This window comes from Pristis pectinata, chromosome 6 (assembly GCF_009764475.1).
Source record: "Pristis pectinata isolate sPriPec2 chromosome 6, sPriPec2.1.pri, whole genome shotgun sequence".
In the NCBI taxonomy this organism is placed as follows: Eukaryota; Metazoa; Chordata; class Chondrichthyes; order Rhinopristiformes; family Pristidae; genus Pristis; species Pristis pectinata.
The window spans coordinates 76824068-76839846 of NC_067410.1; the positions used below are offsets into that span (position 1 = coordinate 76824068).

A 15779-nucleotide genomic window follows, 5' to 3' on the forward strand; every position below is an offset into this window, starting at 1 on the left:
GTATATTGTGTTCAAAATTCCTGTCCCAATTTCATAAATCAAGTTCCAGTAACAATAATGTTAGAGGTTATTGGAGTATCAATTATGCTACCCTGCACATCAGAAAATGATTGGGTATCTGTGCATTAACACCCCTTGTCTCTGAAAAGGAAAACCACAGGAAGTGCACATCTCCCTCACATAGCAGAAAGTCTTTGCTCCTGTTCAGCCTTTCTATAATTCTTAAATTTGCATGAAACTGTGGATCGTATTTGTATTCCGTCACCACGTAGCCAATTCGGTCAATCGTACCTATTTGAATCCTCTTTCAATGGCGAAGTAGTCATCAATGTGTAATGCATAAAATGACAGCTTGTTGTGTGGTGAATCATAAACTTGAAGATCTTTGGATGAAAGCACCACCACTTCACACTTAATGGCACTTCTGTTATCCGGTAAATATCATAGAATTTATTTTTAGCGTTCAGTGTGCTCCAAATGACGTATCTGCAATATTCCTGGAGCGTTAGACAAAAATTTAATCACTTTATTGCCATAGGGATTAAAGATTTTTAAATGGAACCAATAAATATTAAAACCTTTGCTATTCTTTCCCTTCCTTTGTGTGACATCAACAAACTCACAGCAGACCCACACTATTAAAGGCTGAGAGGTTTTAAAAAAATTAGCAGCAGCCTGCAATCTGTAGTTCAAGTTGGTGCCTTGCATTATTTTCTTTCTAACACTCCAGTATCAACAGCTGGTTGTTGGGTCTGATGGATAAAAATGTATAGTGCAGTGTCCATTTATATTTTTTAGTTTCTAGGGCCAACCTTTTAAAAAAAATTATAACCATTTTACAGCAAGCATTTTACAGTAAGCATTTTTCTTAAGATTGTACTCTGCTCCAGTGGAGTTTGAAAATGGCAACTACAAATAAAAGGCAATGATGAGGCAAGTCATTTATGGAGATTTTAATGTGACTGAGAAGTTAGTTGCAGCTGGATGATTTTTGAGATTTAACAGAAAAATGTAGGAGTGTTTGAAAACCAAGTTGATGACTTGACCAAGTTCAAGTTCGCTGTCATGGGCATACATACCCAGGGTATAAGTGCCATGAAAATTAGCTTTTTGCAGCAGCAGCACAGTACATTAAAAACATGACAAACATAAATTACATAAACTATCCATAACCTACACGACAAAATAAACAAAAACATGACATTAGTGCAAGTCAAGGGAAATGCAATCCAAGGTGGAACCTGACGTGTGCAATCATAAACATTGGAACACTCACTGAATGTACTGAGGCAAAATAGTCTTGATTCAGAACTTCACCAATATAAACTAATGAAATTCTTGGAAATTGCATCTTTAGGTGAATGCAGCATAAAATAATGTGGAATTCTTTGTTTAAAAAGGTGATAGCTGTAGCCTATACCCTCACATCTTTACTTCATATTGTGCCTTGCCTGCAGATCAAATATACCCCCTTGGCGAGTAACTTTATGAGGAGCACCAGGCATTTTGCTTTGTATGTCTTTATTAGTGGTGTTGGTAGGGGTCTGGGTGTAGTGTTGATTTAAGGCTGAGATTTATCCTTAAAGTGCTAGGTTATCATAAATGTACCTTCTGAATTACTGGGCTCATAATCATAAACCAATTATAAATGTACCTTCTTCCATTGCCATTGTTATAGGGAGGAACAGTAAAGACACATTAAGTCTACTGATTTTTAAAAAGGCATTTGAGAAAGAGCTTTGTGATGTATGTAACAAAGCCTATGTTGCAACCTTGGTTTTGACATACTGGATCACTGTGGAACTGAACAATAACACATTTTTCAGCAATGCTGGGTGTGTGGAGTGATTCAAATTAAGACCTTTTTGTTTAAGTATAAATGACCTGGATGAGTACAAGAAGCATAGTTTTGAAGCATGTGGAGGTTACAAACTTGGCAATGGTAGGAAATGGAAACAAACATTTGGAGGAAATGGAAGGAGATAGTTGTAATTGCAATTTATTGTGCATTACTAAAATTGCAGAGAAAAATACGTGGTGGAGAGAAAGTGTAATCTGACTCAAGAGAAAAGTATAAGAGCAAAGGGTTTGCTGTTACACAACAAAAAAATATTGAAGGTGGCAAGGCAAATTGATAATGGCAGCATGGAAGCTGTTGAGATTATTTAGCTTTGTAAGTAGAAGCATTGAACGTAAAAAGGAGAAAATCATGCTAAAATGTTAACCACTGGTTAGGTCTCAGCTAGATCACTGTGTAAAATTCTTGGCACCATATTTATCTATAGTTGTCAAAGCTTTGGAGAAGGTGCAGAGGATTACCAGAATGACACCAGAGACAAGGGACTTGGATTACAAGGAGAGAAAATTGTTCCTCTTGGTGCAGAGAAGGATGAACTGAATCAAATAGAAGCTATTATCAATCACTTCCCGGAGGAAGTAAGAGATAAAATAATTGGCAAAAACACTTGATGTGAAACAAGACTTTCTTCAGCAGTTTAAGATCTGGAATGCACATTGATAGGAGGTGATTGAATCAAATTCCACAAGAACTCATAAAAGGCACTTTGGTGCACACATGAAGTGTTGATTTTCAGGGTTAAATTGGAAAAGCTGGGTTTTGTGATTAAACTGGATAACTCTTTCAGGACTTGCTGAATTGTTGCTTTCCATGGTATGAGGAATCTTTCTCTTGTGTAATGTGCAAGGATTCCAGTATGTTGTTCTACAGTGCCTCTGTTAGTATTTATTTTCATAGTTTTGCTGAATGTCAAAAAACTGAAATCTTCTGCAGTTTAGTATCCATAAATTCCACTAAGTTATTTGTTGTCCAGGTCATCTCCAGACTGCTCCTACTTTATTAATGAAGGTCATTGACCATCTTTGAGCAGAAGTGTAGAATCATTGTAATGCTAAATACTATTTAAATGTATAAAAACAAATTTGAAACAAATTTATTAGCACATGTATTGTTCAATTTAAAGGAGAACATATTACTTTAAATTGATGAATGAATCGGTACCATTGGGCAAGAAAAAGTATAGGATAAGTGTAGACTTGATGGGCTGAAGGCCTCTTTTGGTCGTCCTGTTCTACACTTCAGTTGGAGGTTACCTCATGTTCTCTCAGAGTAAAGAAGTCATTAAAGTTGACTTCATCATGATAGCTGTGTGTAGTAAAACTCTTAATCCAAAATGCTCAGTATTTTGGTGATGCGGATTTTCCACACTATCGGATGCTATTCTTATTAATATTCCAACACACTTAATTCTTTTTTTTGGCGATGTTACGCATTTTCCAGTGAGTCCAGTAACTTTAAAGGTAACACAGGTAACAAATCACCAGTAAGTTTCAAGGGAGCACAGGAAACAGAACCAGGAGAGTCTCAAGGGAGCACAGGAACTGTGGAGCCGGTTTGTTAGAGGGAAGGTGTGAAACCAGCGCCCTGGTATGCCAGAGGGAGCCAGTAATTCAGACACCAGTGTGTCAAAGGCAGCGTGGAAACTGGGGCCCTGATGTATCAAAGGGAGTGCGGGAATCAGCGTCTGTTGAGCCAGATGCTGAACCATCAGGATGTTTGAATAGTTGTGTAGCAAAATATCAGAGTGTCACCATAATCCTTTGAAACCTATCTCTATGTACTTGTGGGGTAGGATTGCCACTTGAGTGAATGCAATTTGGTGAAATATTGAATGTCACCCTTTCTTGATGGGCTTAAAAGCAATCAACACCCTTATTCCCATTCTTCTGCCCACCCACATCTGCCACCACCCCCCCCCCCACCCCCCCCCCCCCCCCCCCCCCCCCCCAAATAGTTGTACTAGTAGAATATATCATCTGTTTTGAAACGATCCAGGTATCTGCAGATATTTATTGCAGCACTTGTACATGAAGGTTACTCAACATGCTGCAGTTTATCTGTCTTTAGAGAATCATCCTGTGCAACATAATTCTTAATATTTCTATGTTTCCCTATAGTGGATACACACACATTAGTATTTAGATCTATTAAGCATCTGCTACTTAATTAATAACATCTCAGCCATCAATTCTTATTTGACATTTTATGTCATGATATCTGGTAGGAATACTAGGATCCAATTTAATACTGAATTTGCTCATGTAATGATAAGGTTGTAAATCAAAACTGGAGATGATTGACACAATAGCAACTTCATTTATGCATTAAATGTATGAATATTCTTGCTGAACTTTTATGTGTAGGTTGGACATTTGTGTAAATCTTACTAAAATTCTGACAGCTTTCGGTATCTGCATTTTGTGAGTAACAATAATAATGAAAACATTAACTCTTGTGAATATTCAGGGAAATGGCAAACCATGGCTGTTTATCATGTGACCTTTTCATTGTTCCAGCCAAGCATGTTTGCTTTGTGAATGATGGATGATGCAGTGAATTTTGTGGAATCACAATGAGATTGTCACTGCTCGTTTACAATAACTGTAGCAAAAAGCTATATTGTGAGGACAAAACTGATGTCATTAGCCAATATTCTTAATTTCTAACTTGGCGAATTCATACATGATGATAGTATTCTGTATTCCTTAGTATTTTGCTATGAACTTTAACATTTTGAACTGTGGAATTGAATTATTAAAAGAATTTCAGTCAGACCCCCCTTCAAATATGAGTATAATGCACGGTGACTCTTTGGTGCAGTATTGCTATCAGTGATGGCACCCTGGAAATGAAACGGTAAACTAGGGTCTCATCTGCCTCATTAAGAGTATAATTAAACTAAAAAATTCCCCTGCCTCTTCAGTCAACAGTATGGAGTCACCTGCTATTACTGGACAACACCACTGATCCCGCAGTCCAGCAACCAAAATAGATTATCTAGTAATTTATTTGGTTACTGACTGCTATATTTGCCTAGATGGCAATACTTAGAAAGTAATTCATTGTTCGTGAAGCATTTTAGAGCATAATGGAAATAATGTTTCTTTTGTTATTTTGTTTTTTCTCTCCTTGCTTTCGCCTTTTCTTGCAATTTTGTCTTGCAAATTAGGCTTAAATTTGCATACTATGTCAGCTATCATGTCAATTTTGCTTTTAAGGCTAAGACTATTTTCTCCTGAACCATGCTGATGTATTCAGCAAATGAAAGAATTTTTTCAGTGTGGCTTGGGTTTCTGGATTTGCCAACTTTCAGGATTAAAATGATCTCATTACAATTAGCTTTTGCAGGATTGGGAAGCATTGGCAACAAACAGCTTCCTCAAGCATTTAAGAGATGTCTGAGAAACACAGACCTTAGTTTCTAGAATTGTTAGTTAAAATACACAAGAACATATTTTTATACAGCATAAAAACTTAAATATCAGTGCACAAGACAGTTTTTTTCAAAATGGAGAGAAAACAAAACCACGTTATAACTGTTGAGTTGTGTGGGCAGTTTTTAAAAAATAAAGTGAAAAATATTCAAAAAATTCATTAAAACTGTAATTGGAAATTTACAAATAAAAATAGATCTTGGAAGGTTACTTTGAGTGATACCTTGAAATATGTAAGCAAATACAGTTGCAGTGTTGGTTTAAGAATCTCATTTGATTGATATCTTTAGCAATGAAAATGTAGCATTACATTGGGGTAGTGTAAGATCGTGGCAGGCCAGTTATGTATGGAGACCTGTGGTATCAAAATTCTATCATGCAGAAGACCCAAAGTTTTGTCTGCAGCAGCAAGGCCTTCCACAAAGCTGCCAGCAGAGAGAAACAGGTCATAGACCATTGGGGTGGAGAGCGTTGTTGTAAGCAGGGAAACAGATAGGAGGTTCTGTGGCAGTGAGCATGAATCCCGGATGGTATGTTGCCTCCCAGGTGCCAGGGTCCGGGATGTCACTGATCGGGTCCACAGGATTCTTGAGCGGGAGGGAGAGCAGCCAGAAGTTGTGGTCCATGTTGGCACCAACGACATAGGTAGGAAGGGGGATGAGGTCCTGAAGAGCGAGTTCAGGGAGCTAGGCAGAAGACTGAGGAACAGGACCTCAAGGGTAGCAATCTCGGGATTGCTGCCGGTGCCACGCGATAGTGAAGGCAGGAACAGGAGGAGGTGGCAGATAAATGCATGGCTGATAAGTTGGTGCAGGAGGGAGGGTTTTAGATTCCTGGATCATTGGGATCTCTTCTCGGGAAGGTGGGACCTATACAGAGAGGACAGGTTACACCCGAACCAGAAGGGGGCCAATATCCTTGCGGTTAGGTTTGCTAGGGTGGTTCGGGAGGGTTTAAACTAGTTTGTGAAGGGGAAGGGAACCGGAGGAGTAGGTCAGAGGAAGAAGGGGATGGGGAAAAGTTAGATCAAACAGGTAGAGAGGCTTTGGGGAAGGAGAAGCAGAATACAGGCTATAAAAGTGGTAAGGTAGATGGACTGAAGTGTGTTTACTTAAATGCAAGAAGTGTCAGGAATAAGGGAGATGAACTGAGGGCTTGGATAAGTATGGGGGACTATGATATTGTGGCTATTACTGAGACGTGGCTGACGTCAAGGCAGGAGTGGATATTGAATATTCCTGGTTTTCGATGTTTTAGGAGGGATAGGGAAGGGGGGAGAAGAGGAGGAGGGGTAGTGATACTGGTCAGGAACACTGTTACGGCTGTGGAAAGGATGGATGTTGTAGAAGGATCATCCCTAGAGTCCATATGGGTGGAAGTAAGGAACAAGGAAGAAGCAGTTACTCTACTAGGAGTATTCTATAGGCCCCCTGGTAGCAGTAGAGATATAGAGGAGCAGATTGGCAGGCAGTATTTGGAGAGAAGCAAAAGTAACAGGGTTGTTATAATGGGAGACTTCAACTTCCCAAATATAGACTGGAACCTGCTTAGTGCCAAAGGTTTAGATGGGACAGAATTTGTTAAATGTGTCCAGGAGGGATTCCTGACGCAGTATGTCGACAGGCCGACTAGAAGGAATGCCATGCTAGATCTAGTTTTAGGAAATGAACCGGGACAGGTGAAAGATCTATTGGTGGGAGATTTGGGGACAGTGACCATTGCTCCATAACCTTTAGAATTGTCATGGACAGGGACAGGTGCAGAGAGGACAAGAAGATATTTAATTGGGGAAGGGCGAACTATGAGGCTATAAGGAGAGAACTTGGGAGTGTAAATTGGGATGTCCTTTTTGAAGGGAAATGTACCATGGAGATGTGGTCAATGTTCAGGGAACTTATGCAGGATGTTAGGGATAAATATGTCCTGGTGAGGCAGAGAAGGAATGGCAGGGTGAAGGAACCGTGGGTGACGAGAGAGGTGGAATGACTAGTTAGGGAGAAGAAGGTAGCACACATATATAAGCAGCAAGGTTCAGACAGGGCCCGTGAGGAATATAGAGTAGCGAGGAAGGAACTTAAGAAAGGGCTGAGGAGAGCTAGAAGGGGACATGAAAAGGTGTTGGCTTGTAGGGTTAAGGAAAATCCCAAGGCCTTTTTCACGTACATGAAGGGTAGGAGGATGGCTAGGGTAAAGGTAGGTCTGATTAAAGACAAAGGTGGGAGAATGTGCCTGGAGGCGGCGGAAGTGGGAAAAGTTCTCAATGAATACTTCTCGTTGGTGTTCACCAAGGAGAGGGGTCTTGATGACGCGGAAGGGAGTGCTGGTAAGGGTAATGTTCTCGAGGTTGTAGATATCAAGAGAGAGGATGTGTTGAAGTTGTTAAATAATATCAGATGGATAAATCTCCGGGGCCTGACAGGATTTTCCCCAGGCTGCTTCGGGAGGCAAGGGAGGAGATTGTTGAACCGCTGGTAAGGATCTTTGAGTCCTCGTTGTCCACGGGGATGGTGCCGGAGGATTGGAGGGTTGCAAATGTTGTCCCCTTGTTCAAAAAAGGTAGTAGGGATAGTCCAGGGAATTAAAGACCAGTGAGCCTTACGTCTGTGGTGGGTAAGCTGTTAGAAAGGATTCTAAGGGATAGGATCTATGAACACCTGGAGAATCATGGACTGATTAGGGACAGCCAGCATGGCTTTGTGAAGGGAAGATCTTGCCTCACAAGCCTGATAGAGTTCTTTGAGGAGGTGACGAGGAAGATTGATGAGGGTAGTGCGGTGCATGTGGTCTATATGGATTTTAGTAAGGTGTTTGATAAAGTTCCTCATGGTAGGCTTCTTCAGAAGGTCAGAAGCCAAGGGATCCAGGGAAGCTTGGCTGTGTGGATTAGGAATTGGCTTGTCTGTAGAAAGCAGAGGGTTGTGGTGGAAGGAGTGCCCTCGGATTGGAGGGCAGTGACTAGTGGTGTCCCGCAGGGATCGGTTCTGGGACCTCTACTTTTTGTAATATTTATAGATGACTTAGATGAGGGAGTGGAAGGCTGGGTTAGTAAGTTTGCAGACGACACTAAGATAGGCGGTGTTGTGGATAGTGTGGAGGGCTGTCGGAACTTACAGAAGGATATTGATAGGATGCAGAGCTGGGCTGACAAGTGGCAAATGGAGTTCAATCCGGAGAAGTGTGAGGTGGTACACATTGGAAGGACAAACTCCAGGGCAGAGTACAAGGTAAATGGCAAGGTACTTGGCAGTGTAGAGGAGCAGAGGGATCTGGGGGTTCATATTCACAGTTCACTGGAAGTTGCCTCACAGGTGGATAGAGCAGTTAAGAAGGCCTATGGGATGTTAGCTTTCATAAGTCGTGGGATTGAGTTTAAGAGCTGCGAAGTGATGATGTAGCTTTACAAAACTCTAGTTAGACCACACTTAGAGTACTGTGTTCAGTTCTGGTCGCCTCATTATAGGAAGGATGTGGAGGCGTTGGAGAGGGTGCAGAGGAGATTTACCAGGATGCTGCCTGGATTAGAGCGTATGGAATATGAGCACAGGCTTGAGGTGCTAGGGCTTTATTCACTGGAAAGGAGGAGGATGAGAGGAGACATGATAGAGGTATATAAAATATTGAGAGGAATAGATAGAGTAGACAGCCAGCGCCTCCTTCCCAGGGCACCAATGCTCAGGACGAGAGGGCATGGCCTTAAGGTTATGGGTGGGAGGTTCAGGGGAGATGTCAGGGGAAGGTTTTTCACCCAGAGAGTGGTTGGTGCATGGAATGCACTGCCTGGGGTGGTGGTGGAGGCAGATACATTGGACAGGTTCAAGAGTTTGTTGGATAGGCACATGGAGGAATGTGAGATAGAGGGATATGTGGGAGGAAAGGGTTAGATAGTGTGAGGGTGGTTTGATGGACGGCACAACATGGTGGGCCGAAGGGCCTGTTTTGTGCTGTATGGTTCTATGGTAAGTAGAGTTGGACAATGAATGAGGGGAACCTATTGAGATTTTGAGGGTCTGAGAATTGTGGAGGGATGCTTTCAGAATTCCAAAAGGTATCAACTGCAATATGTTGTGGGTGGCAAACTTATTTTTTATATACATCTATGGTGCATAAAGCTGATTTGTTGTACCTACAGATAGGTCTTTCTATAACTCCATCATCAAGCGTGTCAGGCTTACCTGAAAACAGTTAACCCTAACCCTATCCTGAACTGGTTAAGTTGAAAATGTGCATTTTTGTCACTAATGTTCATACATAGCACAATTCTTAAAAAGTGAAAAATGTAAAAAAAAATACACTAAATTGTGCTTGGAAACTTATAAATGAAACTAGATCATGGCAGGCTACTTAGAGTGTTTGATATATTAGTACTTGTAATATGTAAGCAAATGCAGTCATAATGTTGGCTTAAGTATCTCATTTGGTTGCTATCCAATTGATATCCTTCAAATTTAATAATGAACTGTGCCACTGATTACTCTTTTTAATGGAATTTTGCCACAAAATTATTCTAAACTGGAGTAATGGCCACTAGTTGTGTCTTTCTAATTAACCTTAAGTGCTAAATATATTAACGGTGTGATTTTTTTTTTACCAAGAGACCTGTGGTTTGTTGCTATTATATATGTGGGTACAATCAAAATGTTTAAAGGGCATTTGGACAGGTATATGGATAGGAAAGGTTTCGAGGGATCTGGATCTAATGCGGGCAAATGGGAATGGCTCAAGTAGGCATCTTGGTTGGCATGGATGAGTTGAGCCGAAGGGCCTGTTTCCTGTTTCCATGCAATATAACTCTCTGACTCGATATAAAGATATTATTTAATTTCTTCAAAACTTCAACAGTTGCAGCAGTAATTTAGTTTATGCAAGTTAGCCTTCTGTGTTGTTTATAGACAAAAATGAAAAGGAGTCACACTTTCTCACGTCTTTGTGATTGCATTCTTTTTATTTTTATTTTCCACTTCATATACATGTTGTCATGAAATCACAAAGAAAGTGGCTCTGATTGCTCAAAGATTGCTCAAATTAGAGGTAGCAGTTTTCAGCTCAAAGCTGAAGAAATAATATTCATAGATAACAATTAGATTCCTACATTCCCTTGGTTCTTGAAATACTTAAAAATAAAACTGTTTTTAAAATAAGATTAATGTTCAAAAAATAATATCTGGCAGTGGAAGCAAATTGCCACCTGAAATTCTTTAATGGTGTTGAATATTTACAATAATAAGACTTACTTCAGAGTAAGTTAAAATTAAGCCAAAAATGTTTTAATACACTGCCAAAAGAAATTCAGAATGGAGGCTCTGCATAAGAAGATAACAATTAAAAATATCTTAAATAAATAACCACAATATTCCCCTGTGTCTACAATTTCTCTCTGTTGAGTAGCAGTTATCTTGTTGATAAAAACCAATCAACATGTTTGTATTCAATGGCAACTGATCTGTTGGTAGATTTTTGAACTCGAGTATGCTAAAAAGCCATGATAACTGTTAGGAAATTGGTTAAAAGTAACAAAATAAAGAATATCCTGCAATGGTATTGCTTGAAGAGGACACCAACCTAATGTTTATAATAATTAACTTGTTTACTCCATATTACTTCCCAAAGATCTAACATTAATCAGTGATCAACTGTTAGCAGATCAAAGCAAACCTGCCATTTTGTTAGTCAAGCATTTGCATTTCCTTCTATATAATTTCTTTTTTAAATGCAAGTTAAATCCAAAGAAATAATTATACGAAATTCAACTTTGTTAAGGGCATAGAACTATTTTTCACAATCAGATAAGGGATGTAACAGGGACCTGACCCACTACTGTTTGTTTTGCACTCCTGTTGAAGTTGAATTTCATCTCCCTGTGCCTCAAAATTATTCTGTACAAATTGAAAAGGAGACTTCAGATTGAAGTATCCTAAAGTAGTGGGAAGAATATTTCCAAATACTGTTGCTATTGACGTTGTAATTCTCTTGATAAACTCTTCATTGTTCAATAGAAGGTATTGAATATTGAATAGCAAATGTATTCAAAAAGGGAGATAGAAAGTAGGAAACTACAGACCAGATAGCTTAGCATCTATCAAAAGAAAAATGTTAGAAGCTATTATCCAACCTATTGGAGTTTTTTGAGGAAATCTCAGGTAGGGTGGATAAGGGAGAGGCTGTGGATGTTGTGTATTCAGACTTTCAAAAGGCCTTCGACAAGGTACCGCACAAGAGGCTGATTAATAAGATGAGAGCTCATGGAATTGCAGGTAGGATATTAGAATGGGTGGAGCATTGGCTGGTAGGCAGAAAGCAAAGGGTGGGAATAAAGGGATCCTGTTCTGGTTGGCTACTGGTTAGTAGTGGTGTTCCGCAGGGGTCGGTGATGGGGCTGCTTCTTTTTACTTTGTACATTAATGATTTCGATGATGGAGTAAATGGTTTTGTGGCTGTTTGCAGATGACACCAAGATAGGTGGAGGAGTAGGGAGTATTGAGGAAACAGGAAGGTTGTAGAGAGACTTAGATAGTTTAGGAGAATGGGCAAAGAAATGACCGATGAGATTCAATGTTGAGAAATGTGCCGTTGTACACTTTGGAAGAAGAAATAAACAGGCAGATTATTATCTAGATGGGGAGAAAATTCAAAGTACAGAAGTACAAAGGGGCTTGGGGGTACTCATGCAGGATACCCTAAAGGTCAACCACCAGGTCGGATCGGCAGTAGAGAAAGCGAATGCTATGTTGGCATTCATTTCGAGAGGTACAGTGTATAAAGGTAGGGAAGTGTTGATGAGGCTCTATGGAGCACTGGTGAGACCTCATTTGGAATACTGTGCCCAGTTTTGGGCCCCATATCTTAGGAAGGATGTACTGATGTTGGAGACAGTTCAGAAGAGATTTACGAGGATGATTCCCGGAATGAAAGGGCTTACTTATGATGAGCGTTTGTCAGCTCTTGGACTGTACTCACTGGAGTACAGAAGAATGAGAGGGGACCTCATAGAAACATTTAGAATGTTGAAAGGACTGGACAGAGTAGATGAGGTTAAGCTGTTTCCCTTGGTGGGTGAGACCAGGACTAGAGGGCATGATCTTAGAATTAGAGGGTACCGGTTTAAAACAGAAATGAGAAATTTCTTTAGCCAGGGGGTAGTGAAATTATGGAATTCTTTTGCCACGTACAGCTGTGGAGGCCCAATCATTGGGGGTGTTTAAGGAGGAGATAGATAGGTATCTAATTAGTCATGGTATCAAGGGATATGGGGATAAGGCCGGAATTCAGGGCTAGATAGGAATAGTTTTTAGTTTAGCTCATGGAGCAGACTCAATGGGCCGAATGGCCTACTTCTGCTCCTTTGTCTTGTGATCTTGTGATTATTGAAGATATTATTAGCAGGGCACTGAGAGAAAAATAAAAGTAATTGAACAAAGCCAATGTGATTTTGTGGAAGGGAAATCGTGCTTGATCAATTTATTAGAGTTCTTTGAAGTACCATGTGCTGTTGATAAAGGGAAAGCAATAGATGTATTATACATCTATTTCCAGAAGGCATCTGAAGAGGTGCCACATCAATGGCAGAAAAAAAAGCTCATATAGGAGGTAACATATTGGCGTGGATAGAAGATTAGCTGGCTAACAGGAAAGAGAGAGCGGGCATAAAGGATCCTTTTGATTACTAAGAGGTAATGAGTGGTGTGCTACAGAGATTGGCATTGAGTCTCAGCTTTGTGCAATGTATATAAATTACTTAAAGGCACCAAAGGTACAGTATGGCTGCTAAATTTGCTGGTGGTACAAAGATAAATAGGAAGGGAACTTGTGAAGAGGAATTCAAACTAATATGAGTAGGTAAAATGAGTGGAAAATATCTGGCAAATGAAGTATAATGAGGGAAAATGTGAAATTTTCTTTGTTGGCAGGAAACAATGGGGGTGCAAAGCATATTATCTGATTGAGGAGCTCTGACATAAAGAGGGATCTGGGTTCACTTGTGCAAATTTTCCAAAAGGCTTGTTTGTGAGTACAACAGATCATTAGGAAAGCTAACATTTATTGCAGGGAGAATTGAATACAAAATTATAGGACGTTGGTGAGGCCAGAGCCGGTGTACTCTGTATAGGATAGGATATTAATATGCTTTGGAAGCAGTTAAGAGAAAGCCTACTAGACTAACATCTTGAATGGGCAGGTAATCCAATGAGGATATGTTGGACAGGCTAGGCTTGTACCCGTTGAAGTTTAGATGAGTGAGAGTGAACTTGATAAAGGCATGCATGATCCTGAAGAGTCTTGAGAAAGTGGATGTGGACGAGATGTTTCTTCCTGGGAAAACCAGGGATCACTATTTAAAAATGAGGTGTTGACCATTTATGAGGGAGAAGTTTTTTGTTCCCACTGGGTCGAGTCTTTGAATATTTTTAAGGCAGAAGTAGATAGATTTATGATCTGTAAGGGGGTGGAAGGTTACTGGGGTTGAGGAGTATGCCATGGTTACATTAAATGACAGAGCAGGTTTGAGGAACCAAGTGGTTACTCCTCCCACTGCGTATGCTCCCACATGGAACCAAACATTGGAAATTGTGAAGTAAAATATTGCAGAAGCTAAAATCTGAAATAAAATTCTATAAATATTCAACAATTTATCAACTTCAACTATTAACTCTGTCTCTCTCTTCGTAAATGTTGCTTAACCAGTTGAGTATTTACAGCATTTTCTGTTATTGCATTGTGATTCCAGGTAGAATCTTGTTGCTTGCTTGTTGCCTACTTGTATTCATTTTCCTAAATTGCATAAAACTCTTTGTGTTGCAGTCTTCAGAGTGGCATGAATCTGCAGATCTGTTTTGTTAATGACAATGGAAGTGACAAGGACAGTGATGCAGATGACAGCAAGACAGAAACTAGCCTGGACACCCCTTTGTCTCCAATGGTAAGTATTACCAGACGTTGTACTCCTACTGTTGTAATCCCAATGTTCCTGCTTCATAATTATCAAAAATGTTTTTGTGACTTCCTGTCCTGGATGGTTACTGATCATTTGAAGGGCTTCTGTGGTTCTGGGTCCTACCATTCTTATTCAACGCCACCCCTAAAAGCCTATTCTTGACTATCCAACTACCTACTGCTCCATTTATTTTTATTCCTTTATAAGGTCATTGAGTTTTGACATCTCTTTTCTAAGCTAGCCTATCACAGCTCCTAATTTTCAGCTTCTTCAATATGCCTTCTACCTTTCACTATGGACTGACTGTGCCCTTGGCAAAATCTATGTTCAATAAGATGGTAAACTACATAATCCTGTCTTTTTTTCCTTCAACCTTGCCTGTTTATCACACACTTAAACACATCATTATCCCTCTGTAGTTTCTCCTCCAGAGTTCAGCTCCATAGGCTGGATTCTGTCGGCATGCACACAAAACTCTCCTCATTCACACATAGACTCCATTCCTCCAATTGAACATGAAAGCATTATTGACACAAGGGAGACTGCAGATTCTGGAAATCTGGAACAACCCACACAAAATGCTGGAGGAAATCCAGTCCTGATGAAGGGTCTCGACCCGAAATGTTGACTGTTCATTTCCCTCCATAGATGCTGCCTGACCTGCTGAGTTCCCCCAGCATTTTGTGTGTGTTGCTTGATGAAAGCATTGTTTTGGGCGCCACAGTAAATTAGTCCTCCATTTTCAGTCACACCCCATCCAACCACCCTCTCCCCCAAGTTCAGCCTTAAAATGTTGTTTGACCCAGAGCAAAGCTTTACATTTCACACCCTATTAATGATCAAACTGTCATATTTCCAATAACATAAAAATAAAATACTGCAGATGCTAGAAATCTGAAGCACAAACAGAGAATGCTGGATATCCTCTGATAGGATGCAGGGCTGAGCTGAGAAGTGGCAGATGGAGTTCAATCTGGAGAAGTGTGAGGTGGTACACTTTGGAAGGACAAACTCCAAGGTGGACTACAAAGTTAATGGCAGGATTCTGGGTAGTGTGGAGGAGCAGAGGGATCTGGGGGTCCATATCCACAGATCCCTGAAAGTTGCCTCACAGGTGGATAGGGTAGTTAAGAAACTTATGGGGTGTTAGCTTTCATAAGTCGAGGGATCGAGTTTAAGAGCCGCGAGGTAATGATACAGCTCTATAAAACTCTAGTTAGACCACACTTAGAGTATTGTGTCCAGTTCTGGTTGCCTCATTATAGGAAGGATGTGGAAGCATTGGAAAAGGTGCAGAGGAAATTTACCAGGATGCTGCCTAGTTTAGAGTATGCATTATGAGGAGAGACTAAGGAAGCTAGGGCTTTACTCTTTGGAGAGAAGGAGGATGAGCGGAGACATGATAGAGGTGTACAAAATATTTAGAGGAATAGATAGAGTAGACATCCAGTGCCTCTTTCCCAGGGCACCAGTGCTCAATACAAGAGGGCATGGCTTTAAAGTAATGGGTGGGAAGTTCAAGGGAGATATCAGAGGGAGGTTTTTTACCCAGAGAGTG

General features: G+C 40.3%; 1 protein-coding gene across 5 annotated transcripts in view; it reads left to right on the top strand.

Moving 5' to 3' along the window:
* schip1 (schwannomin interacting protein 1) overlaps positions 1 to 15779 on the top strand; it is a 495227-nt gene that overhangs the window by 437403 nt on the left and 42045 nt on the right. For all 5 annotated transcript variants that reach the window (XM_052018692.1, XM_052018693.1, XM_052018696.1 and 2 more), the window contains one exon: positions 14089 to 14206. In XM_052018692.1, the coding sequence (XP_051874652.1) occupies positions 14089 to 14206 (118 nt within the window). The remainder of the gene's footprint in view (positions 1 to 14088; positions 14207 to 15779) is intronic.